General features: G+C 59.8%; 1 protein-coding gene across 6 annotated transcripts in view; it reads right to left on the reverse strand.

The window, feature by feature from the left end:
* Nucleotides 1-462: 462 nt before the first annotated feature.
* The window catches only part of EXD3 (exonuclease 3'-5' domain containing 3), a 295,827-nt gene continuing 269,504 nt past the window's right edge, over nucleotides 463-26,785 (reverse strand). For 5 of the 6 annotated variants that reach the window (XM_054848355.1, XM_054848354.1, XM_054848353.1 and 2 more), the window contains 2 exons: nucleotides 11,409-11,502; nucleotides 463-1,029 (listed from right to left, as the gene is read on the reverse strand). In XM_054848355.1, the coding sequence (XP_054704330.1) occupies nucleotides 695-1,029; nucleotides 11,409-11,502 (429 nt within the window). In that variant the 3' untranslated portion in view covers nucleotides 463-694. Of the gene's footprint in view, nucleotides 1,030-11,408; nucleotides 11,503-26,785 lie in introns of those variants that run through there. The other variant, XR_008579990.1, reaches the window with a different exon arrangement.

Raw genomic sequence — 26,785 nt, forward strand, 5'->3', positions numbered from 1 at the left:
GAGGTGGGCAGGCAGGTGCTGCTCACCCCCTGGGCTGGCATGCAGCTTTGGCACCGATGGGTGCCACTGGGTGCCACTGGGCATTGTGGTGCACCCAGAGGTTTTTTCCTGTGGCTGCCCAGTAGCGCTCAGCCCCCCGGACCCCCATGCCTGCACCCACCCATTGCCTCCGAGGAATGCCGGGAGAGCTGGACCAGCGTAAGAGGGGACGCTGGGGACGGGTTGTGGAGTGACACGTGGCCCACAGGCTGGGAAGCGCTCCGGGCACCGGAGATGCTCTCTCTGCCCTGCGCTGCTGTTGAGGACGCAGCTTCTGGCTCCCCAACATGAGCAACCTGGCAGAGGGGCACTGGGGTGAGGGTGTTGGGGCCTTGATGGGTGTCATGGGGTTGGCACCGCCTGGATGGTGTTTTTGAGAGCTCTGCCACCCTCTCACCATAAAGGAATAAAGCAAAAGATCTATTCCCTGGCCATCTCGGATTTAATCATCTCACGGAGGTCACGTATTCTCAGGCTGTCACAAACTGTCAGTGCAAACGTGACTGTCCCCTCCACGGCAGACACCAAAACGAAAGCCCCCATCCAGCCTCGCACCACAAACCCATGGCCTGAAACCTGCTGAGGTTCACCAGGGAGCATGTTCCCCACAGTCCCTGTCCTGCTGCGGAGCCGTCCCAAGCCCCCGCATCCCCCCTCAGCTCAGCTCGTAGACGCTCTGCTTGTCCCCAGTGGCAACAAGAACATCCTGAAACTGGGAGACAACGCGTCCAAAATGAGACCCTTCCCAAAACACCTTCCCGCAATGGGTGCAGCAGTAGAAGTCGGTGAGGTCGGCTTTGTCCAGCACCCCAGGGGGGATGGCCTTGACCTGCAGGACCGTGCCCCCCGCTAGTGCTGCAGCTGCCCCGCGCTGCTCTGGCCCCTCCAGCCGCTCGCCGTGCAGGGTGTAACCAGGCTGGGCCGTGTCGCAGGCTGGCGCAGTGGCATCGCAGCTCTGCCTAGACTTCTCCTCGGTCCTTGCCAGGCAGCCTGTGGGGAGACAATACAGCAAATAAACCATCAGCCACTGGTGTGATGAGCGGGTCCTGTGCTCAGCCACGTGAACAACCCTTGTGAGGGGCCATCATCCCTGCAGGGAGTCCAGGCTCTGCCTTGCATCCCGGGCAGGAGCATCCCATGAATTTGGGAGAAGGTGGCTACTGGCACCCCTGACTGCCTACCCTGAGCGTGGCACCAGTGCAGCCTCCTGCTCCCCAGCAGCTGCCCGGCACCTCTGGCAGCTCCTCTGCCGTGTCCTGCTGCTGCTGCTGCCCAGACACCAGTGGGGTCTGCCGTGGTCCTGGGAGCTATTCCAGCCTGGGTAACTGCATCAGCGATGCTGCTGAACTGGGTGCAATGGCTTTGCCTCCCTGCTGCAGGTTGGGTAAGGCTGCTCTCCGAGATGGGCTGTGCCCCCCTCCCTCCCCCGGGGCTGCACTACAGGGCGAGCAAACAGCAAGGGAAGCCCTTACTGCTGCTTTAATTAAAAACCCACCATTAATAGCTGCCTGCACTGCTCACGACACCCACAACTCTCCTGGCCCGCCTGAGGACACTGGGCATCGGGGTACGCATGACATCCACCTCCCATCACACAACCTGGGCAAGGGGCACGGTGGGGTGCGACGTGGGGCCGTCCCATGAGCTGGCCCTGGCCCTGCTGTGGCCCCGCCGGGCAGGCAGATCGCTGCCATCACAAAGGAAGTGCCACCAGCCCCACGGCAGTTTTGGCAGCTCGGTACAGGCTCTCACCACCCGCGGCCAGGGCACGGCAGGGTGCTGGCTCCGGGCGGCAGAAGCTGAGGGCTGAGCTGTCTCCCATCCATCAGGACGCCCGGCAGCCAGGGACGCTGGTGGCAGTTATTGCTGTGGGATGACTCAGTTTTGGCAGGGGGGGGACTTGTCCTGCCCGGGCATCAATTCAGTCACCAAAAGGCATCCTGTGTCACTCCGGTGGCACCTCTGGGGTGTCCAGCCTGCCCCTCATGAGGATCAGAGGGAGCCTGGTGGGCAGCCAGCCATGCTGGAGAGGGGCAACAGCCAGCTGGCTCTTCCCTGCATCCCAATGCCATCAGGAGCTGGGACGTGCTGGGGATTATTGTGAGGGAAAGCAAGGCTGAAGACAGCTCTGGAATGGCCATCCTGTCCCAGCAGAGCCACCCTGGAGCTGCCCGGCAGGGCCTGGACGAGCAGAAAGAGCCACAGCCCGGGAGAGGCGCGGGAAGCTCCGCTCACATCAGCCCCTGGATCAGGGTGGTCCCCAGAGCCCCCCAGGACCTTCCACGTATCCCCAGGGGAGATGACCAGCCCAGGCTGGTGAGGCACAGTCACCCCCATTCCCAGCAGACAAACAGCCACACTCCAGGCTGTCTCTGCAGATGTTCTCAGGGTGGTTTTGCAGACCAGCCCTGGACCACCATGCAGTCCAGGAGCAGCCCAGGTTTGGTGGCTGCTGCCACAAGACAAGGGGAAGCAGCCCCAAGCCCAGTCCCAGCCAAGAGCTGGGCTCTCCGTCGCTGTGCCCTGGGCAAGTGCCCCGCAGCCCCGCTTGCAGAGGTACCTTTCCTTCATCCCCTGCATCTGCTTGGGACACCAACATCCATTCTTGGCAAAAAAACAGTGACCTCAATTACCCATTTTCTCCAATTTTTGGGCATGTGGTGAATCACCTGGGCTGCTCTCAGGAGATTTCCTGAGTCCGCTGGAGCGGGGACATGGAGGAAGAGCCCTGATCCCGGGGGTTTCTCCAGGACAGCGTCTGTCAGCGGGTGGCAGATCCCCGCAGCAGGAGGTAGGGGCTCTGCCCCCGCCCCATCCCTGCCTCCCTCTGCCCCACCATGGCATGGGGTGGCCTCAGCCACACAGGGACTGGCTTGCTGAGGAGGCCAAGCTGTGCTGCACCTCCAAGCACATGAACCGCAGACTCCAGGAAAAACCCTGGGCCATCACTTCTTTTTCTTCAGTTTATAGCACATGGACACAAATCTGCCTTCTCCTTCTGCCTTTGCAATTCATCGTGCCTGCTCTCGAGCACCAGACCTCTCCATCTGCCTCCAGGACCCCGACGGGAGGGACATCTACCTTGGCTGGGATTTTAGATCCAGCTGTAACCGAAATGACACTGCCAGCAGCCAGCATCTTCCCCCACCGTGGAACCTGAAAAATGCCCCGGCCTGACCTTGCAGCACCCCAGCCCTGCCAGCGCCAGGGCACAGACACTGGATGCTCCTGCAGCAATCCCGGGCAATTTGCTTTCCCTGCCGTGCCGCTGGCGGGCAAAGCCAACTGCAGACACCCCTCCTCTGCATGGGGGTGACACCTCCAGCTCCCCCAAACACCCCAACCCCACTCCCCTGGGCTCGTGGGAAAAAGGCAGACAGGGAGGAAAGGTTCATCCCTTAAAAGCCCGGGAAGATAAAGGCTGTGATGGTCACCCAGGAGTTTTGCCTTTCGTTTGCACCAGCCCCCTCCTAATTGTGGCTCTTCAAAGGGTTGAAAATGCTACATCACTTCAAAGTGACCATTTTTGAATGGGAGCTTGTAAAACCCCTTCTCCCCCTCCCACCAAATTCTTTCCAGGGCTTTTGAAGATGCCTGCACTTTCCTCGCCGCTGCAGTGAAAGGGCCACCGGGTGCCAGGCGCAGGGTGCCAGCTGGGCAGGCAGTGAAAACCGTGCTGGGAAAAAGTCAGAATCCCCAGAAAAAAAAAGGTTGTCCTGGGGAAAAGGGGGGATTTTTTGAAGAAGGGTTTTTTTTCACCCCCTTGAGCTGGGCAGAGCTGTCCCCAGCAGAGCAGCTGCTCTCGCAGGGCTGCAGCCTGGATGCTGGGCACTGCGGAGTTATGCTGGAGATGGAGCAAAAGGCGTATGTGGGGTGCGTGGGGCTGAGGGGAGCCCAACGCGTCCTTCCAGTGTGCTGGGAGTTTTTCAGATCTGTGGTTTTCAGAGCTCTGCAATGGTTCACACCAAAGGCTGGATTCCCACCGCATCTCTGCGGAGGAGAAATGAAAGCGATTCCTTACCGAATCAATTCGAAACACCTCTTGGGAACTAATAATCCCATTATAAAACATCTTGAAAATAAAAAGCCCTTTTGCCTCTCGCTCACCTCTCCCCCTCTTGCCCGGGTCACCCTGGGGATGCCAGAGCCTGATGGGGGCTGAGCCGTGCAAGCTCCCCAGCACCCCGGGGCTGAGCACCCACATGTGTCAGTGTCGCAGAGCTCCAGGGGCAGCAAGGATCATTCCCGTCCTCCAGCACTGTCCCCGACCCGGCAGCCCTGCCTAGCACAGAGCCGTCTCCTCCTGCCCTCCCCGCGAGCTGCGGCCGTACCCTGCCCTCGCACCTCCTGCCCACCCCTGCTCACCCGTGGGAATTAATACCCCACAGGAACAGCACAAACTGCTGCTCTTCCCACACACGGACAGGTCCCACCTCCCTGCGAGTGCTGCCATGCCCAGGGGAAAGGGGATGCTGCAGGACCCCCATTCTGCTTATTTCTGCATCAGGTTCCTCCCTGGGCTGAGTAAGGCCACCCCCAGCAGTGGGATCCCACCTCTGCAGCCCAGGAAAAGTCCTTGTCACCTCTGAAACAGCCCCGCTTCGTGCCCCACTGCCACACACCCCAGAACTCAGCTGGCCCCATGCTCTGGGAGGTGGGTACAGCAGGAGCCCTGGCAGCCCCCGGCCACCAGCACCGAGACGGAGACGGTGCAGAAGACCCATGGCAAAGCCACATCCCACGCCCTGGGGCACCGCACAGTTCCTGGTGCTTGAAAACCAACAGCACCTGCACCCTGGGGGACACAGAACCAGCAATGTGTGCCCCAAGGGCAGCTGCCGGCAATATCTCAGGTGACGGTGCCACATGAGCCCTGGACAGGAACGACTGCAACAGGGCTGTGGTGGGCAGAGTGACTTGTCCCAAAGACCCTGGGGAAGGCAGAGACAGGCGAGGAGCTGCAGCTCCGCATGTCCCACTGCAAGGTCCTGCGGATGGGGGAGCTGAGCCCAGCGGGAGGGCCGGGGGACATGGCACGGGCTGCCTGCAGTGGGCAGGGGACATGCACCCTGAGGCCCTGAGCAGTGCGGGGGTCATATTGGAAGGCCACCGTGACGGTGACACAGGTGACCTGTAGTCCCTACAGCCTATTCTGTCAGCTGCAATGCATGAGTCCTGGGTCAGCGTTACTGGGACCCCCCACTGCGGGACGGGGGGCACGGGAGGGCCTGGGAACCCGGGACAGAGCAGGATCAGGGCAATCCTCATTTTAACCCATGCCCATTCCCCTTTCCCAGACCAGAAGCCCTGATTTGGCTGGAAACAACCCATTCCCCTCAGGGTTTCAGGGTCGGGTCACTATTGGGTAACCCAAACTCCCCAGGGGAGCCAGGTACTTCTGCACAAAATCCTGCCCCCCAGGCCCCGTTTCTAGCCCAGGTCCCTCTGTGTCACCCCAGCTAAGACCAAGGCCTTGGGGCGAGGAGCTGGGTGCTTGTCCCGGCCAGCTCAGGCGGGGACCTGGCAGTCACCCCGCAGCTCCGCAGCGGGAACCGCGGCCTCCTGCCACCTCCGAGAGGCACTCGGGTCTGGCGGCGCTTGTGCAAGCTGAGAACCCTTCTCCCAGCCCAGCAGCCGCACCCAGCTGTCATTGCAACCACACACATGGGAGACTCGTCTGTAATTAGGCAATTAAGGCTGAGGTGTTTTGGAGAAAGCGTACATCGTAAAGGCTTTGCACAAGGCTGAAAGCAGACCTAGGAGCATTCTTGGAGTACAAAGGTGCATGGGAAACCTTGCTGCGGTGAGAGATCGAACCCGATAAGAGGAGTTATGAGCCTGAGAAAGGCACTCGATTGCAGGGCACTGAAGATGCCTGGTTATCTTCTCCTCCTCCATAAGGCAGATAAGCAAAGGACAAAGGACCCGGGATTGTGCAACCTGGGCTGCAGCAGCCTGGCCACGATCTTAAGATGTTCCCAGGGTGGAGGAGGGAGGATGAGCTCAAGGCAAGAGACACCTTCAGCTGCTGTCACCTCACCTCCTCCCCGCTGTGGGAGAAAACCCAGTGCCAGGCAGGAGCACCCAACGGTCCCTGGCTCCTTCCCAGGGAGCGTTTGGCACAACACCGCTGCCCGTGGGTACACGCACAACTCTGCAGACCCACAGCCATGAAAATGTCCCCAGGTTCCTAGCCCAGCAGTGCTTTTTCATATGAGCAAACAAAATTCTTCTGAAAAGGGGGAGCTGGCAGACCATGACCCAGCCGAGGCCGGGGGGTGTTTCTGGCTGGTCTCACCACCGCCCCCGGTCCCAGCCCTGTGCTGCAGCTCTGGGGTCCCCATCCCTGCCCTGCTTAGGGACAGACGTGAACATGCTCCCATCACCCCGCTGCGCCCCAGAGGGAAGAGAGCCTAAATGCATGGGGTTGTCTGGTCTGAGGGTGAAGGGGGCTGGGGTACCCCGGACCCATAGGTGCAGCCCCTCGGGGACCTGTCCCCTTCCCTGCAGAAATCACAGAATCATAGAATCTTAAGGTTGGAAAAGACCTCTAAGATCATCACGTCCAACCATCAACCCAACACCACCATGTCTACTAAACCATGTCCTGAAGTGCCACGTCTACGCGTTTTTTTGAACACCTCCAGGGATGGTGACTCCACTACCTCTCTGGGCAGCCTGTTCCAATGCCTGACTACTCTTTCGGTGGAGAAATTTTTCCTAATAACCAATCTAAACCTCTCCTGGCACAACTTGAGGCCAAATGTGCAGAGCAGCCTGAGACGTCCAGGGTGCCTTGGCCTCTCCTGCATACTGGGGCTGGAGCTGAAGCAGTGAGGATGCACAGGCTGCTCCATGGGTGTGAGAACCCTCCTGGGACGGCACAGGGATCGGCTGTGGCAGTAAGATAGGTGCGGTGCTCAGGGCAAAGCCAAACACTCAGGGAAGCGTGGCAGGAAAAAACTGCAGCCAGCCTCGCGGCTTTGGACACCCAGTGGCCTCTTCCCACTGTGCATCAGCGCAACTGGCTGAGGGAAGCGGGTCCCACCAGCCCCTGCCCTTGGCCATCCTGGCGTGGCAGCTGTAGAGGAGGGACCCGGCACCGTACCGGTGTCACCCCGGCTCAGAGCTGCAGCACAGCCTTCCTTGCACTGCAGTCTTGCAGCTCTTCCTCCCGCCTGCCCGCATGCTGCCTCCACCGGCTTTCACCTGAGCTCTGCTGTGGAACGGAGGGCCAGGAAAGGAAAAACACCCCGAGTCACCACTCAGGCTGGTGGGGGCAAGGCGGGTGCCCCACCAGCCCCACGCTGTCCTGCCGCCCAGTGTGGAGACGTCCCGGCTGCTCCTCCAGCCGCCCACGGGGTCACCCAGGGTTGTCCTGCACCTGCGGAATGCGACGTTTGAGGAGAAGATGGGTAGTGCCGATCTCACTGGTCTCGAGTACCAGCTTCGGCTGGTCAGGGAGGATGCTCACCCAGCTTGGGGCTCCCCAGGGTGCTGCGTTGGGCCTCCCAAGCTCCCCTGGCCACTGTGCCTGCTCCTCCTCTCTCTGTCTAGCACAGAGCAGAGGCTCTGGCGTGCCTGGTTAGCAGCACAGCCCAAAGAAAAGCAGGACCAGTTGTTTTATGTTTTGCAAAATGTTTCAGATGGCAAGGAGTGATTTTATGATTAAAGCAGCTTTTTCTGTCTGGTGAATCCTAAGCAGATCGAATGTTCTTCAGCCCTGCCTTTCCCAGGGACCAGATTTCATCTGGCAGAGCATCCCCTGAGCACCGGGGCCCGTGCCAGCTGGTTTTACCACACTGAGTAAGCAAGAAACTTCCCCGGGCCAGAGGAGAGCCTGTGACACATCCCATCCTGGGTCATTTGGGAGCCCGCACACTGCCAATGGCCTCTGGCGAGATCATGTCTTGCCTGTGCCACGTGGTGACCCACAGCACTGCCGCCTCTCTCTGCCCCATCCCCTGCCAGCTCCAGGCACCTGAGCTGCTCAGAGCATCCTGCTGAGAAAAAGGCACCACAGGGCGAAGGCTTGAAACTATTTCCAGCACTTCCATCAAAGCCCTCACGCAGGGTGAATGCGGCTGTGTCAGGGAACATGTTCTCTAAAACCTGGGAAAGTCCTAGGTCCAAGTTGGAGTGAACTTTTACAGGATGAATAATTTGCCTTTCATCACTTGGAAGCCCTGCCATAAAAACCCGGGAGCCAAATGCAGTGGCACTGGCCCAAGTTTTGCAGCCAAGACATGAGCAGCCCTGGGCTCTCTGCAGCCGGACCCCGGCACTAGGGAGCACCTGGGCAGCTGCAGGATCCTGCAGGATCCGCCCCCATCCACAGCATCTGTCGCTCCCGCTGGGCTGCCTGCTGCTCCCTGGAGAGGTGAAGCCCCCCGGGAGGAGGCTCCCTCCTTGCCTGGAAGCCGGAGCAGGGAAAGGGCATTTTCTTGCCAAGCAGCAGCATCTGGCCACGGTCCTGGGAGTGAACCCACGTGCGGTGGCATGAATGAGATGACACGGCCTGGGCTGGAGTCACGGAGCCGGGGCCAGTCCCAGTGCAAGGGAGCAGCTGGGGGCTGTGGGTGCTGAACTCCCCATGCCATGCGTTGGGCCACAGCCGAGGGCAGAGCAGATCCCCGTCACCAGCCCTCTCCAGAAAGAAAATGTGAAGGAAATTGGGGAACGACTGAGATTTTTCTTATGAAACCACTTCTCTGGCCGCCCAACCCACCCTATCTCACCACCACCGCTGTGCCCACCGAGTGATGGCAGGCCATTGTCATCACACCCTTCCCCTGTTTCTCTTCCACAAAACTTGACCCAAAGTGGGACATTTTGGGGACAACTTAGTTGAGCTTACACTGATGCTGGTGATCCCAGCAGCCCCTGGGAAAATCTCAATAGAAACAGAAACCTCAGGGTGGCCGGAGCCCTGGGGCACAGGGGACCCCCTTGGCAAGTCCCCAGGGGTCTTCACTTTGGGTCAGGTGCCACCAGCCCAGGAATCACAGCTTCTATTTTATGTCTCTGTTGCAGCAAAACACCAACCCTCAGAGGATGTCCCTGACTGAAGATGGGGAGGATGCTCCCCATCGGACAATGCTCCCCATCGGAGGATGCTCCCCAAGACGTGGTCAGCGCAGGGCTCCCACCTGCCCCAGCAGACAGGGGTCCTTCCCCATGAGACCCCCCCCAGGGACATGGGGGACCCAGCGAGAGGCTGCATGGCACGATGGGGACATGGGGCTTTGCAGACATGGTGTAAAGGGTAGAGCAAGGTGGTCCCTGAAGAGTCTGTGTGGAGGAGCAATGGTGCTGTGTGGGACCCTCAAGCTCCATCACCCCCATCCCGAAAGGGGAAGGGGAAACTGCTCACACGGCTGAACACAAACCACAGCATTTCTATTTCCCATACTCTAAAACTGGCTGAACAGGCCCGGCTGGTCGCTGGGTACACACACAGCGAGTGCCTTCACCAGAGAAACTGCTGGGGAGGATGCCCTGGCCTTTCTGGAAGTGCAGTGCTCCCAGGCTGCCGGCACCATGGGAAAAGCCGCCCCACCATGTCCCTCATCCCCAGAACCACACGTGCAGTTCCCAGCAAAGCCACAGCCGGCCGGGAGCGCCCGGCAGCCACCACTTTGCACTGCTCTCTCCTATCAAGTGGATGGGGAAACTGAGGCAGGGCAAGCGAGTGCCAGCAGCAGAGCCTGGGCTGGGTCGGAGCAGTGAGGGGCACGTTTCCATCCTGGTGTGCCTGTGGCAGGTGTCGCCACCAAAACGCAGCTCCCTGTGGGGAGGAGCATGCTGGGGCCAGTGCAGCTCAGGGCAGGGCATGGAGGAGCCTTCCGTCCCAGCTGAGCCTGCCGGAGCCTCACGGGGCTGGTGGCACTGACTCACTCCTGCAGCCCAGCCTAGGTTAAGAGGCACCGTGCAGGTGAGAAAGGTGACATCAGCAGCACTGGCCGGGAGGCATTTTGCAGCCCAAGCTGAGTTTTCCATGGTGATGGCCTTCGGCTGTCACTTGAGCTGCTGCTAGCCTGTCACCAAGCCACCCCGGCTGGGTGATCCATGCACCACCCAGAGCCTCGCTGGGCAGCACGGGGCAGAGCGCTGGGGTGCATGGGCTCAACCAGGCACGAAGCGGGCTTGGAAAAGCTCTGCGGGTCTGCACCCCGCGGCAGGTTGGTGGCAGGTGACCCCGTGCCCTGTGTGTTGGGTTTGCGTGGCAAGGTTTTGGTAGCGGGGGGGCTACAGGGGTGGCTTCTGTGAGAAGCTGCTAGGAAGCTTCCCCTGTGTCTGACAGAGCCAATGCCAGCCGGCTCCAAGACGGACCCGCTGCTGGCCAAGGCCAAGCCAATCGGCGCCTCTATGATAACATAGTTAAGAAGAAGAAAAACACTTAGAGAGAGAGCTTTTGCAGCCAGAGAGAGGAATGAGAAGATGTAAGACACTCTGCAGACACCCAGATCAGTGCAGAAGGAGGGGCAGGAGGTGCTCCAGGCGCCGGAGCAGAGATCCCCCTGCAGCCCGTGGTGAAGACCATGGTGAAGCAGGCTGTCCCCCTGCAGCCCATGGAGGAAGGGTGAGGGGGTGTAGAGATTCCACCTGCAGCCCGTGCAGGACCCCACGCCAGAGCAGGTGGAGGCACCTGAAGGAGGCTGTGGCCCGTGGGAAGCCCACGCTGGAGCAAGTTCCTGGCTGGACCGGTGGACCCGTGAAGAGGGGAGCCCACGCCAGGGCAGGTTTGCTGGCAGGACTTGTGACCCTGTGGGGGACCCACGCTGGAGCAGTCTGCTCCTGAAGGTCTGCACCCCGTGAGAGGGACTCCATGCTGGAGCAGGGGAACGATGAGAGGAGTCCTCCCCCTGGGGATGAAGAAGCGGCAGAAACACCATGAGATGAACTGACCGTAACCCCCATTCCCCGTCCCCCTGTGCCGCTGAGGGGGGGAAGGTTGAAGCCGGGAATGAAGTTGAGCTCGGGAAGATGGGAGGGGTGGGGGGAAGTGTTTTAAGAGTTGATTTTATTTCTCATTACTCTGTTTTGCCTAGTAATAAATCAGATGAATGCCCTCTCTAAGATCAGTCTGTTTTGCTCGTGACAATAATTAGTGAGTGATCTCTCCCTGCCCTTATCTCGACCCAGAAGCGTTTCGTTATACCTTTTCTCCCCCTTTTAGTGAATGAGGGGAGTGAGAGAGTGGCTCTGGTGGGCACCTGGCCTCCAGCCAGGGTCAACCCACCACACCCTGTCTGAGGGACCCCCAGCACGAGCAGGAAGGTCCCGCTCTGCCGGGGGCGGCGAGTCCCAGGAGGGAGCGCAGGGAGCGTCGGAGCATCACTCCCAGCCATCGGTGTCCACCCGCTTACCTGCGCCGCCGTCCCCTGGCGCCTGCCTGCTGCCCTCCACCAGCTGCCTCATCCTCTCCCTCGGGACCTTCAGGTACCGGTCGCAGTTGCACACCTGGAAGAAGAGAGGGTGGGTTCGGTGAGATGGCGGCCGTGCTCCCCAGCATCTCCTGCCTGCCTGAGCACACAGCCCCGCACGGGGACCCCGGCAGAGGCTGGGCAGCCCCCAGTTGCATGCATCATGGCAGGGGGAAACTGGGGCAAGGGCTGTCCCACCGAGAGGAGGTGGCAGAATGGCACCAGATACAAATTTTGGGGTTCACCAGCCATAAGAACCTCTTCTCCAGAGGCAGTCCATCTTTAGCCACATCTTCATCCCAGGCTGCCGGTACTGCTGCCCGCCCCGGCAGTCCTCACTCCCTGGCCCTACACGATGCCAGAAAACACCAGCAACTGAGGTTGCCTTAAAACATCAAGCAGACACTCAAAGTCTGGGCCATGGCTTCAAGATTTGTTCTCTCTTGTCTCATAGAAGCTGTGGAGGATGGCTGCGGACCCCAAGACATGCTGGGGTTTCGGCTGACTCTGCTCAGCCTGGTTCTGCCACAGCACCACAAGCACCAAGTCACATTTTCTGTCCCACCTTTGGTTTGCCAAAATGCACCCAGAGAAGTCTCCGAGCAGCTGCACATGCTGGGTGCTGGTTCCTAGGGAGCCAGACCCCTCCAGGAGCTCCCCAAGCCCCACCGCTGAGGAGCACCCACAGCCGGGTGCCTTGGGCAGAGCCCGGGGTGCAGCCGGCAGCCCAACGTGCTCACCCAGAAGCAATCAGCAGCCGGCTCCCTGACAGCTTCACTCTCCCCATCCCTGCTTGGACGGGAGCTGGGTGCTGGGATGTGCCGCAACACCTTTCATCAGCTATTTGTTCCGAGGGGCTGTTTTCTGCTTGCGGAGCACTTTGAGCACACTGCACCCAAGGCAAGCAGGGAGAGAGGTGCATAACTTCACCAACCAGAACAAGTTCCTTGCCTGGGGCTTTGCTCCAAAGCCTGTTGAAACCAGAAAGGTTTTTCCACCTCCTGACCGGGCATCAACGCGGTCCCGCGGCAGCTCTGCCGGTTTGCGGCATGCTAGCTGGAACGGCGCTGGGGTCACGGCGAGGTGCCACGATGCCCCTTCTTCCCACACAGCTGCCTGAAGGAGGACAGAGGGAGGATGATTTGTTTGAAAATGAGCTCACCACAATGTCCCGGCAGCTCTGCCCCGCAGCACAAGGAGGTTATTTCCACCGGCAGCCTCCACAAAACCAGCACACGCTCCCCAGTCCGGGCGTGATTTGGCCACTGAAGGATGCCTGGGCTCTGGTCCCCAACGCCGCGCTGCAGGCAGAGCCTGGGCCAGGCAGCAAGTGAGCCCTGCGCCCCTGCGCTGTTATGGCCACCAGCGGTTCGGGGACCCGTTTTCCAGGCAGCTCGGCAAAGGTGCCAAGTTGCGGCCGCTTCCTCTGGCCCCGTGCACGGCAAAGCCCCCTCGTCCCCTTCCCCCACCGAGCCCGGGGTCTGCTGCCTCCGCGGCCACTGCTACGCCCACGGCTGCTCCAGCCCCGCAGAGCAGCACCACAGACGGACAGATGGAGATGGACAAGGTGCAATCTTGAAAGCACCTGAATGATGTGGAAGCTGCTGCATCACTTTCAAAAGGGAATTTTGCAGCAATCCCCTGATTTACACAGCCACAAGCTGTCTCCTACTTGTGCAAACATGGGTCAGACCCCTGTGCACTGCTCCGGCTCACCAGCCCGTCTCCTCACTCATGCTGGGGGTGAGCTGCAAGTGCTGATGCCACAGGGGGGTGAGCATGTTCAAACCCAGGTACCTGGGGAAATGAAACTGGGTGAAACCCCGGGGAAGCAGAAGGATGATTGTATTTGAGTGAACCTGACTTTCTGCAGAGCTGGAGTTACCCGGTCAGCGAGGAGATGCCACGCTGGAGTTCACTGCCAGTCTCACGCGAGGGAGGGTTACGCTGCAGCCTGCCGAGGCCAGCTGATACCATGGGATCTGATCTCCTCAGGCTTCAGCAGCCTGGACTGGAGCTCACGGCTCCTTTTCACACCTTTGCCTCTTGCCTTCTCCTTCCTCAGCTCTGCACTCAGCCGTGCCTGCAGCAGCAGCCCATCATCAGCCGGGCCAGATCCAGCCTGAAAGACGCCTGAGAAAAAGGGAAGAGAAGCACGGACGGATCCAGGGATGAGCAGGGAGGAAGGAGACAGATGGGCTCCTTCTTTTAGGGCAGACATCACTCACAGCCGTGCGACAGACCCCGATGCTGCTGCCCAGCGGAGCTGTGCTCTGGCCCCTGCCGGTGCTGATGCTGTGGGACAGGACGGGATGGGACAGGACGGGACGGTCCCTTTGAGGCTTGAGGTTGTCCCAGCCTGTGCGGGCTGGACCTCAGCAGCCACCCACAGCCCTCGCGTGGCTCCCAGGGCGCCTGCCGGAATTTCTGGGGTTGCAGCAGGCGGGCAGAGGCGACGGGCAGCTCCTGGGGATGTGTGCCAAGCTCTGCCCAGGCTGGCCCCGCTGCCCCGGGACAGTGACAACAGGGGAGGGGGCTGCATGCTGGAGAAGGGCGTTGAGCCTGGCAGTGGGCGAGACACGGAATGGCATGCTGGCAGCACCAGCTGCGCTGCGGGGATCAGAGTCTCCCAGAGGTCCCCAAACTACCCGGACACTGAGCTGCCGCCCCAGGATGGGCGCAGCGGGGGCCCATGGGGCAAACAGCCCCCTCCTCCCCAGCCCCCCCTGCCAGGCATGGACACGCACCCCATGTGGGCACGGGCTCAGCTCCCCCACCACAAACACCAAATCCACCTCAGCACTGAACCTCGCCGGTCTGGTGCATGGCGGGCCTGGGGCAGCAGTGCCAGCGTGCTGGGCAAGCCAAGCAAGGGCCGCTGCCTCCCCTGCAGGTGCAAGGAGTGACCTCAGGCAGATTTCACTGCTTCTCTAAAATTCAGCGTCGTTGTAAACTAGGAGCAATCCACCTCCCTGGGCCAGGGACGCCCCGGCAGCCCAGGGGTACCTGGCATTTCCCACTTGCCCGGGGCTGCCAGACGCTCGCTGCGAGGCTCCGTGCCCAGCGGCATCTGCCCAGCCTCTGGGCCTTCACCACCCTCAGCTTCCCAAAAACACAGGGTGGGCTTGGAAGCCAGATAAGCCACTTAGCAGCAGCGCCAATTAGCTGTAATAAAAAATTGCAATTAATTTTTTTTAATGCCTTGCCAAAATGAGCCAGAAGAGAAGCAGCGAGCAGGGCAGCCTGCCACCTTGATAAGGCCGGGCTGAGTGGCTGCCGTGCAGGGGCCAGTGGTGGCCCTGGGCTTGACGCTCAGCTCCTGCCCGGGGACATGTCTCCCCGTGGCCTTCTGTGTCTCAGTGTCACCGCCCGGGGGTGTGGAGCAGTTTCTTGCATGGGTCTTGCTTTTGTTTTAAGAGTAGGGAAGTGGGGAGCCTCTCTGCTGGGGAAGGGGTGGGCTTTTCCTCCTTGGGAAGGTTTGGTTTCCCCAGATCCCTCATGGCAGGATTAGTCGTGGCCCCCACGAAGTGGGGCGGATGTAAAAGGATGTAAAAGGGGTGAGTTACGGTTGGGTGGAGGGGGCCGGGCGGCGGCAGTCCATGCACACCCTGTAGCCCGGTGCTCCCGTGGCGTGGCGGGGTGTCCTGGTGCCCCCGAGGGCTGCGGGTCGCAGGGCGGCAGTGGGCACACCTCAGAGGAGGAGCAGCGCTGCCTTTCTCACGCTAGGGCAGCCCTTGCCAGCACACGCTTAGTCACTGGTAAATCCCAGCCTAGATCTGCTCTGCCCTCTGTGAAATGGATCTTGGCTGCACCCCCGCTGAAGCAATCCTGGCGCTCGGGAGCCATGGCGGGCACGCTTTCCCACGGCAGCCCAGCTTCCAGCACCCCGTGTGAATCAGTCCCTTCCCGGGCAGGCGCTGGGTGCCCCCGCATGACACACGTGCAGCTGGCTGGCCAAAGCCAGGTGAGCACATCCCTCCTCCAATCCCCCCATGGTGCCGGCTGCCCGCTCAGCAGGAAGGCCAGCGAGGATGGTGCCGAATTCAGGCTCTCTGGGCAGGGGAGACGGCGGTGACATCTCCTCTGCCTCCCCAAGGAGGGATCCTCGTTAAGGATGAGGAGCAGATGTGACCCATCTCAGATGAAGCTGTGGTCCCTGCTGCAGTCCCTCACTGCTGTCCCCTCTCCCTGCACCCGTCTGGGTGTCCTGGCCGAGGTCCTGCACCCTGGTGCGGGGCACCGTCACCTCACAGCCATGTGCTCCTGCTCCGCAGCCTTGCAACAGCATCCACCGCACCTGGAGGAACACCCAACTGCCCAGCCTGCTCTGTGACATCATCACCGAGAGCTGTGACAAAGGGATTAGAATGGGTGATGTCATTGGACTGAGACTGTGATGTCGCATCTTGCTGTGATGTCACAGCGGGAGAGCTGGTGTGGATCTCTGTGCTGCTGTGGCCCCTGAGCCCCGGCAAGGTGCTTGTCCCCTGAGCCACCATGGCTGAGCGGGCAGCTGCCACACAGCAAGGCTCTCCCTGCCCGCACGGCTGAGGAGGACAAGGCAGGTGAAATGGGTGAAACGCCCTTTTGCAATACCGCAGCCCAGCCGGTGGCTTGGTTTTGTTTCGGACGATCCCTGCCTCTCCCAGCCCTCCTGGGTGGGGATTTCACCAGCAGTGATGCACAAACCTCCCGGGACTCGAGGGACTGGATGCTCCAGGGCCATCTCAGCATCCCGTCCCCTTTCTAGGCCTCTGCCCAGGAAGCCAAGAAGCTCAAAGAAGACTTGAGTCCAGCAGACAACAGGAGCCAAACCTTCTGGAACTCAGAAAGGGCCCTGGGAGCCGGCATGAGCTTGGCCGAAGATGGTGGCATGAGCTCAGCCCGAGGTCCATGGGCTAGTGCCCGACACATGTGGAAGATGAGCAGTTCAGACAGCAGTGGAGTCAGTTTTGCTCCTTCCCTTGACGCCCCTGAAAGCTGCATTTCCACGGTGCTCCAAGAGCCACCTTGGTGATGCTGAGCTCTGCCCAGAGCAGCCAGCCCCAAAAGGTCCCTGGGCTCGCAGGGCTCCTCCTGTCCGCTCTGCCAACAAATGTCATGGGCCAACGCCACTGAGAGATCTCCTTGGCAGGGGTTTCACCTGTGAGACACAGCCCTCTGCCTGGAGAGCTTCTGGCTTGGGAAATCCTCAGGGGATCAAAATCAGCTGTAAAGGACAACAGTGCCCGGCGTGATCTCTCTGGGGCAATTCAGGGGAGCTCATGTCAGGACAATTCCTTGGGCGTCTTCTGCTCGCCATATCACAGGACTATTCAACAGCCACCTGCAGAGGTATCTCTTTTCCTACTCACCGCCTACCTTCTTCCCTTTCCTTCTTTCCCTCTCTCCGAGATGGATATCACCTGGTGAAAGGGCCACTCCTCTGGATGGAGGTTGCAACTCTCATTTGGGTTGTGAAACCACAGTCCTTGAGCATCCAAGAGTTTCTTTCAGGGACTTATCGATACTAGAAACCTCCCCAGAACAGGCATGCAGGGTGCTCATGCTCAGCCAGCTATCTGCCTGGCACAGGTTGCTCACGTGCATCACAGATAGACAGGTCTACCTCCAGCAGATCTCCTGCCCATCACCCAAAGCAGAGAGCACCCAGGAAGGAGGGAGATGGTGGGAAGGACAGTCAAAGCAAACCAGGTAACAACCTGGCAAATTCCAAACACAAGTCAGGAGCTGATCACGCTCATCTGCCCATGTGTATATTTTCACACACTTCTCCCAAGTCTCCAGCTCCTCCTTGCTGCACTCACAGCTTTGACCTTCAGACACTCTCCTCTTCCTCCAGCAATGCTGTGGGCCGGACTCCTCTCTGCCCTGCAGCACCTTCAAGGTCCTTGCACAAAGAGCAGAAACCTGCCAGAGCTTCCCACACCCTGTGGGTGCAAAGGCCAGCTCCCGGTGCAGAGGGGGGGTGAGCCAGGCTCCTGGCATGGCTGCACCTCCACAGGGATTTTCAGAAAGGGACTGGCCCGGCTGTTTCCCTTGCCCTCTATGCCAAGAGGTTTTCTCATTGACCTTCTTAGCACCAGTGCCTGGGAACGCTGAAGGTGCACTTTGCTGCTCCTCCTCTGTTACAAATGGTCTAAGGTCTGTCCTTACATGCAAACGCACCCAAGCAGCAGATGAGATGCACAGGCGTGTTAGCCCGGTCCTTCAGGGGAACAATGGCTCTTGATGCACACGACAGTCTTCAGTGGCCACCAAAACCCAGGCAGCCCTGTCTGCCAACAACACGGTGAGAGCTGCGCCAGGAGATGGACCGGGATGGTCCACATGGGGCTGCAGCCTGGGCATCCTCCACCAGACCTGCTTGCGTAATGAGCATTGGAATTTTTATGGCCATCGGAGCTAAGTGACATGCTGCCTGTGGAAATACAGAGCTGCCGGTGGGTTCCTGGCATTGCACAGGGGCATTTTGGTTCACAAAGAGGGAAGGGCTCTGTTTATTGAATCATTAACATCACTTCCCTCATCGCCAGCCAGGTACTCTGCGAGGTCTCTTAGGCAAGTGCTGACCTAGCCCAACCCTGCTAAGCTGGTAAGATGACATGGGATCCCATGCCAGCCTGGTACGGCGTTCCCACTGCTTTCTCTGCTCCCGCTTTGCTATTAGTCATCCATTTCTGGAAGGTTTCTCATGCATAATAAAGTGTTTCAACACTTGCATAAGCCAGCTCTTCTCATCAGGAGTGACCTGCCGCATTTCCCAACGCTTTCCCTAGGCAGTCCTTCCGACTGCCATGAAATAGAGAGTTAAAACACGAAGTTTTCTATCCCCCTCGGAGGCAAAAGGTGTGGGAAATTGAACAGATAAGAATGACTTTAATTAGTATCATTTGCATAAGCTCTGGGAAAGGCTCACCTGACAGCTAGAAGGGCCTTGCTCGTCTGGGAGCATGAACCATGGCGCTGAAACGGGCAGCTTAACGGAGCTGCGCTGCTGGCGAGACTGGGGAGATTGCAAAAATGGCAGGTCGGAGGTGACGGAGCCCTGGAGGCTCTGCGGGCACCCCTGCCCCCGCTGGCTCCCTTCTGGGGCATCCCCCTCTCCATTTTCACCTGCCAGTTTGCAGCAGCTCTGAGCGAGAGAAAAGGATGCGATTTTTGGGTTGGAGGGGTCCAACCACCTCCCCTGGAGAAGGGCAGGGATGGGAGGAGAGGAGAAGCACAAGCACATCCCCAGTAACATGGGGAGGCTGCCGGCGCGGGCTCAGCACGCGGCAGGGACAGGCCCAGGGTTGGTGAGCTCTGCTGCTGGCTGCTTGGGGCGCAGACGTGCTCACTCCAGCGCCGTGCAGATGGCTGCAGGTCCCTAACCACAAACCCCAACCCTCGCCGTTGCGCTACCTTGGGTAGATGGTGCCTAATCGTTCAGCGACACCGAAAGCCATTTTCGGTACCTCAAGGCCTCTGCAGCGATGAGAATCTCACCCGACATTACACCTAAACCCACATGCAAAGCTGATTTTCCCAGGGGAAAAAAAAAAGATGCTCAACCCCCCCCTCCTGCCAGACACCCCCCTCCCGCTCAGGTCCCTCTGTCTCCTCCAGCTGCCTTTCAGCCATCTCAGGTCTCACTTGCTCAGTTTTCCTCCCAGGTGGGCTGTGAGCTGCCGAGATGGGGGCTGAGCCCCTCCAAAAGCTGGAGCAGCCACGGCACCCTTGACCCAACCTTCACCATAGCCGCGAGCCCTGTTTATACAGCACCCAGCACAGTGGGGTGCTGCTCTGGGACAGGCTCCCAGTGCTTACAAGTTTAATAACAAAGCCAAACCAGTAATAACTGCCTTATAATGAGGTTACGCAGCATCTCCGAAGCTTTCGGTTTAGGGTGAGCTCTGTGCCAGGAGCTGCCGGGGGCTGGGGGGTGAACTGTCCCTTCCCGCCCTCCTCCCTGCCCGACTGCCGGTGCCTCCGCTCCTCCAGCCCGATGCCAGCGCTCTGCCTTCCTGCCTGCATAAACGTGCTTTACAGCCACCTCTGGGATGAGGGTTAACCCCTACTGGGCTCATATTTGAAAGGGTAGCACCTGAAAACTGAAATGCAGGTGGAAATCTGGCTACCAAGCATGCTCCAGACCTTCAGGAGCATTTTGGCACCAGAAACGGAAAGGGTCGCAGAGATACATTTTCTGACCATGAGCGTCAGAGCCCTGGAAACTGCAAAGGACTGAAGCTTTTCTTTCTATAGACGAGTCCAACACTCAGATCATTAACAGTCAGGCACAGCATTGTTCTTCGTTACCCAAATGCACACTGACCCTGCTGGAAGCTGAGTTTTCTGCCTGACCCAGGTCCCACGAAACCGCAGTGCTGCATGTGAAGCCCCAGCTCCGTCACTGCACTGTCCTCCTGGTTGAATGTGCAGCTGTACTGGGGGCTCCATCCTCTGCTCCCGATGCTAGGCAAGCTTTAGGAAATGATCTTTATTATGTCTTAAGCCAACAGCTACCCTTGTTCCTGCTCCTTCTGGCTTCTCCTGGCAGCTGTCCCTGCTCTGGGTGAGGTCCTGGGACCATCTGTATAACGTATGGCAGTTTCTCCCCTTGCCCTGTACCGAGCCCTCGAAGCCGCGTCTGGCTGGAAGCTGTGCCCCAAAGCTCTCTGCTTCTCCCCAGAGCTGTTTTCAGCCCTGTACAAGTGGCTGAGGCTGCCCTGGACCAGGTGGCTGCGTGGCTCCTCTCCTCCACGGCCACCAGCTCCACGAGCATCCTTACCCACATCCCCGCTGCCTCCTCCTCTGCCCTCCCCAGGGAGTCCTGGGGGTGATACGGGCTGGTGCCCCCCGGGACGGCACAGCGGCTGAGAGGGGTGTGTGTGCAGGGGCAGAGGCAGAGCTGGGTGGCAACGGCAGTGGCCGGGGAAGTTGGGCTCATGTTTCAGCTTCTATTTTTATCTGGGAACTCAAGTCTGCCCGCGGTGCAATGCGGAGGCCCCCGGGGGATGCGCTGCCTTCCCCAGCTGGAGCCAGATACCATCTGCGCTACCTGCCTTTCCCTGTCACCATGCCAGACCTCCTAGTAGAGGGCAGCATCTTCCGAGGCACCGGGACATCCCGCCTGTGCCTCTGCCTGGCCCATGGTGTGGTGTGACAGGAGGGAAGGAGCTGGGGAGCAGAGCCACGTCCTCCAGGCACGGCTCTCTGCAGGCCAGGCTCCCCACTCCTCCAGCCACACTGAGGCTGGCAACACTTCATCACAGCTAACCCACCAGAGACAGAGCAGCCCTCTCACACACTCACCGTGCCACCACCCGGGTCGGCGGCCAGATGCTGCTGTCCCTTCTCAAGCCTGGCCTTAAATCCGTGCCACGGGGTAGGACGCTCAGTGCCCAGGGGTAACCCTTGCAATCCCACCCTGCAGCTCACAACCCACAGGGTGCTTGGCGGGACCCATGCCTAAGACTGCAGGGCTGCACCAGACTCATTGCTTTTTATTTACTAAAGCAAAAAAAATTGCTTTAGTGGACTTGATTTGCAGAAAAACGGAAACTTGAGCAGCTCAAGCCTGAGAAGTTTGTGCAGCTTGCAGGTTGTCCAGGGCAGAGACTGCCTTTACTGATCCAAAAGCAGGCTCTCCAGCAAGGGAACATGATTTTGGAGCCTGGCCCCTCATCCTGGGCAATCACAGAGGGCATCGGGGCAAAGCCAGGAGGAGGCGAGACCCCCCCCATCCCGCCAGGCAGCGCCTGCTGCTTTAATTGGGGCAAGAATAGAAGCTGCAGCAGAAAACGGGAATATAAAAAAAAAAAAAAAAAAGCGTGAGAAAGGAAATCTGAGCAAGGCCTGGAGCAATCTAACCAATCCAGCGGAAACAATAGCCCAGGAAGAAAAACCAGTTCCTACACATAAGGTAGAATAGGCTGGGAACGGGCGGGAGGAGGGGCAGGGCAGGCTCACCCCATGCGCTCCCAGCCTGCAGAACAAGATGGGCATTATGAGGCTGCGGCTGCCCGGGGCACGGTGCCCCCTTTCCCAGGGGCTGGGGGCAGGATGCCTGCCCGGCCTGCCCAGCCCGCTGCCCGCCCTGCTGCCTGCACTGCCGCCCGGGGCCCAGGCTGCCTCCGACATAGCAAGTTTGGGGGGAAAACCCCTAATCCTGGGCGTGCGTCCCGCAGCCCTGCTGGGCTGTCGCCTACCCCACAGGGATGGACAGAGCAAGGCATGGCAGCTTTCCTCCAGTCTGGGTTTGGCAGGGCTCAACCTCAAGCTGGGCTCAGCACCCAGGCTGAGCTGGGCTGGGCTTAATTGAACTGGGCTCAGCACCCTGGTTTAACTCAGCACCCTGGTTTAACTAGCACCCTGGTTTAACTCAGCTAGGCTCAGCACCCAGGCTGGGCTCTGCATCCAGGCTGGGGTCACCAACTGACCTGAGGTTAGACCTGAGGATGGGATTAGACTCCAGGCTGGGATTAGCCCCCCATCCTGAGATTAGCCCCCAGGCTGGGCTCACACCCACGTGGGCTCACCCCCAGGCGGGGTTTACTCCCAGGCTGGGCTCGTCCCCAGGCTAAGCTCACCTCCAGGCAGGGGCTCACCCCCAGGAGGAGCTCACCCCCAGGCTGGGCTCACCCCCAGCCTGAGCTCAAAGGGCAGCAGAGCCGGGCTATGCTGCCAGCTGGGCCCCATGGGGCTGAGCGCAGGTGGGACGCGGGTCCCGGGCAGGTGCCGCCAGGGAAGCAGTGCTGCTGCCAGCTTGGCCACGGCAGGGCGAGGAAGGAAACACGGTATTTTGCAGAGGTAACAAACTGTTCCCAGCACCCACCTGTGGGCCGGCATGGTCCTGCCTAGCCACCCCACTGCAAACGTGGTCCCTTGGGGAAACAGCCATGGACGCACCTTCTCACCTCCCCAGATCCCACCCGCGGGATGTCCATCTGTCCCTCCCAGGCAGCACACCTTGGCGGGCAAACCCTCGGGCTGTGGGATGGGTTGGTTGAAGTTGGGGAAAGCCCAGGTAGATAGATCAGCTCCCACATGGTCCAGTGTCCCCTGCCCTGGACACAGCCACAGGTGCTGGATCTGGCCCCTTGGCTGCATGGCGGCAGCTGGGATGTGCCGGGGGATTGTGCTCCCTGCAGCCAGGAGGGCCGGACACTTTCATTTTGAAGCAGAAGCTTAAACCCTGCTAAAATCAAAACCACTGTCACGCTCCACACCATGAGCTGCAGGGACTTTCCTGCAGCTGAGGATTTCAATTCCCTCCAGCCCTGGCTCCGCAGACGAGTCCGACTGCCCCCAGACCTGCTCCTTGTGGTCCCCCCTGGGGACAAGCCACATCCTTCCAGCGGGCTGAGCTGGATCCATCCTCCCAGCCCTACGCCGTGGAGCACAGCTGGGGGAGCAGGCAGGGCTCCCCGCCAGCCTGCGCTCTGCCTGCCACGAGCCAAACAGTTCTCAGCGCCCTCCAGATACCTCCCTGCCCACCCCAGCGGGGTCGGGGGCAGCAGCCTGGCGAGGAAGCAGCGCTCCCTGCCTGCACCAGGACTTGGCCTCTCTCCGTGTGTGCAGGAGGAGCCAAAGAGAGGGAGGGCAAAGCTGTTCCCAGCACATTTTTCTGCTTTGACACACTTGCGAGCCCTCGGAGCGCTGCAGCTGGGTTCCCAGCACCCCACCTCGGCTCTCCAGCCTGCGTCCCTCCGCCAGCGGCACACGGGGCCCCGGATTCCCCGAATACCTGGCAGGAAGCAGCACAAGATGATTGTGCTGGGCACGCAGAGGTTTTTGGGTTCAAGTCACAGGCAGGGGTGTCTCGCTGGCCCTGAGGTGTGGAGCAGTACAAGCTGCCCTGGAGGCCCACGTGTGCTGGTCTCGGTGCTTGACGAGGTCCCGCAACTGGTTCAGGCTCCCGGCGCTGCCAGGTGGGAGCCTGTAAAAATCAGCTGCGGTGCAACTGCCCTGGACGTGCATCGAGCCCCGGATCCCCGACATCCAAAGGCAGCCTTTAGTTTAATAAAGAGAGAAAAGCTTCTATGGCAGAGATACCACATTTCCAACACTGCGGGGCCCCTCGGGCAGCCTGCCAGCAGCCTGACGGAGGGACGGACTTTGCATCTCGGTTTGCGTGTTACCGTGCACCAAGTCCAGGAGAAACCCCACCAGGCGTGGTGTCGCATGGCCCATCGCTGCGCACGGGTGCGCGCCCCATGTGGCGGCAGAGCCGGGGCTCCCTGCCTGAGACGGCCCCTTCCCCAGCAGGGCAGGACCAAGGGTGGCAGAACCCCGTGCCCAGCTGACCTGACGGGATCAACTCCTCCTCCTCACTCTGAGATGAAGATGCTGCAGGGGCAGCGGCATCCTCGGCAGCGTGGGTAGGGAGGTCCCGGAGGACCTGGGGAGGCTCCAGGCGTTCTCTGGCTCGGCGCTGCTGTGCTTCACTGCTGCTGGCGCTGCGGAGGGTCCCCTGCAGAGTGGCTGCTCCTCTCACCTGGGCAGCACCGAAGTGCCTTTCCACCTTGGGAGGCATTTCTTACTACATGCTCTCCCATTCAGTCCCTTCTCACCCACATGTTCACTCTGGGATCTCTTGCCCTGCCAATACACACCTTGCGTCCCAACGCCAAGACCAGTTTCCTGCGTCAGCCTTCTTAGAGCTTGTCACCAGCCACCCCACAGAGGAGTCACTTGTCCCTTCAGCCACCTTCCGAGTCCTGTTGTCACTCCTAACAACCTTCTCCTCTTGGATTTAGCAAAGCCCATCCAGTCCTTTTGATTCATTCTCTTTTTTCCTCCAACCAGAGTTTGCAACTTTTTTTTTCCCTTCTGAGGAGCAGTTGAGCAGGCAGCAGCCTTCCAGCGGTGCCATCAGAGCAAACCCAAACCTGTGCCCTGTGCTTCCATGCAGCCCTACATCAAAAAGCCACGATGAGAAGAGACACCCCATGAACAAACCCATTTCTGTCAGACCCTGTGCCAGTAGATGAGAAAAGGAGCAAAGCTCTGGCAGCATCTCGGCAGAGACCCCCCCAGCCCAGGGCTCCCTGATCCTGCGCCCAGGACAGTCCAAAACTCCAACTCCAGCCTGGAGCTGCAGCCCCACGGGGCTTGGGCAGCGGGAAACGCACCCGCGTGCAGACGGAAAATGGTTGAAAGCAGATTTGACATTTTGCAGAACAGAAGCAGAAGGAGCCATGCCGGGGACGGTGGGGAAATACCCTCCCAGACGGCTCCTGCTGATGGCGGAGGTCTCCATCCTGCCTCTCAGCTCTGTGTGACGTTTAACAGGTCATGCCCTAGACGCGTTTGGCACAAGATCGTGCACCCGGGACCCGATGGCGATGCTGTTCCAGGTAGGCTGCTCCTGCAGCAGCTCCCTGCACCCACCGGCCTCCCCTGCCTGCACTCACATGGTGCCCAGCACCCCATGGAGGTTGGAGCTGCTCAGTGGCTCTGGAAAATGAAACTGTGACCCCATCTCAGGCAGAGCCTACCATGACCTGGGGCCAGGATGCTGCTCCCGAGAAGGGGTCTCGGGGAGCAGAGCAGAGCAAGGGGCCCCTGTTCCCCTTTGTTTTGCTTGGCCACCATCCCTAGCCACGACAGGAGGGACACCATGTGCTCCACCCCAGTGGGAAGCAGTGGGGATGCCCCTCGCGGGCTCTCCCAGGGACGGAGGCGGGAAAACGGAGCAAGTATTTGCCTTTGCAAATGCAGTTGTTGCCATGAAGTTGGAACATGATCTCCATTGCACATAAATCTCTCGGGGCCCAGGCGGATTCGCCTCTCCCGAGGTCGCCTTATTTCCCAGGTGCCATTGTCACTGTGCTGTCTCCCAGGTCTCTACCAGTCACTTTTTGTTTCCTTCACCATGGCATCAGGCCTGCTCTCTAACAGCCCTGCAGACCCCCACACAAGGCTTCTTTCCTTGATCCCAGCCCTGACAGGGCTCAGCAGTACACAGGTGCCCACCTCTCCGTGGAGGCAGCAGCTGCTCAGATGTTCCAGATGTGGTGGGCCACCACGTCACCAGAGACCCCAGGTCAGGGGCAGACCTGCCCGTGAGCCACCCATCGTTCCTAACAGGCTCTGCTGATGGAGACACCCAGCCTCCTCAGGCTTCGCTCTCCTCGCAGCTCAAGATCTAACCTGAATCCTCCCTGCTGTGAGCCAAGACTTGTCCTTGTCCTCACGGAGGGCATAAAAGTCCCATACTTTTGCCTGCATTAGCTCAAACACAGACCAAGGCTGTTGGGGAGAAAGTTGTTCTCGGTGCAGACCCTGCTCATCTCACAGGGCCACCGGGGCTGGGGCAGCTTCCTGACAAATGGAGCAGCAATGGAGAAGACCACGGTACTGGTGGTCATACAGCTCAGCCAGGATGTCACTGTGGAAATGGCATGTCGTGAACTCAGTGACAGTCAGTTCCTCTGCACAGTCTTCCCAGGCAGTCTGGGATGGTCCCCGCTGCACATCATCCCCATCACCATGCCTGGAAGAGGAGTGTGAGGTCCCCACAGCTTCTCCATAGCATCACCTACCAGCCTCTGATCAAAGGCTCAGCCTCTGCCTGGACTGCCTGCAGGAGCAGGACAGAGGAAAATATGGGTGATAGGGAGCAATTCTAACACCGGGAACTGCACGCCCAATCCATCCTATCCTTCTTTCTAAGCAACCCCTGGCCAGGCTGGGACCAAGGCTGGTCATCTCTGGGACTGGACTGGTAGGGCTGCAGGACACACTGTGAAGATGTATGAGCCACGTGCTGCCAGAGGGGCCCCGGAATTACTGAGGAACCTTTGGTAGAACAAGAGTGGAAAAAGCAAGGATTTTGGTGAGGACCAGGCCGGTGCCAAGGACCTTTGGAAGGCTCTCACTGTCCGATGCAATGGTTGGCCTTGGCGGTAGAGCTCACCCCATGGGGAGCAGAGCGTGAAGCCGCACGGCTGGGCTTCGCCAGCATTTCCAGCACAGAGGAGCTCACAGGGAGTGCCACCTCCTTTGAGAACAACCACGTGCATCTCATGTCAAGGGAAAACACCAGCTCCTGCAGGACTTCTCCAAAAGAATCCCTCAAAACCAGACCCAGAAAGAAGCCATGCAAGCTGCTAACTGGGACCTACAGGAGGATAGCCCCCAGGAGCAGTCCAGGGGACGAGCTGCTGCTGCTGGAGAAACCCCAAGAGAACTCGTGCACTGATTCTGTGCATTCCCAGCCTGACACCTCCCAGACATGCTAACGTGACCTCAGTGTGTCAGTGACATGTGAGGTCACCATGGTGAGACAGGCGTGTTCCTGGGGGGCCCCAACACCTCCACATCGTCACACC

This window comes from Grus americana, chromosome 20 (assembly GCF_028858705.1).
Source record: "Grus americana isolate bGruAme1 chromosome 20, bGruAme1.mat, whole genome shotgun sequence".
Lineage (NCBI taxonomy): Eukaryota > Metazoa > Chordata > Aves > Gruiformes > Gruidae > Grus > Grus americana.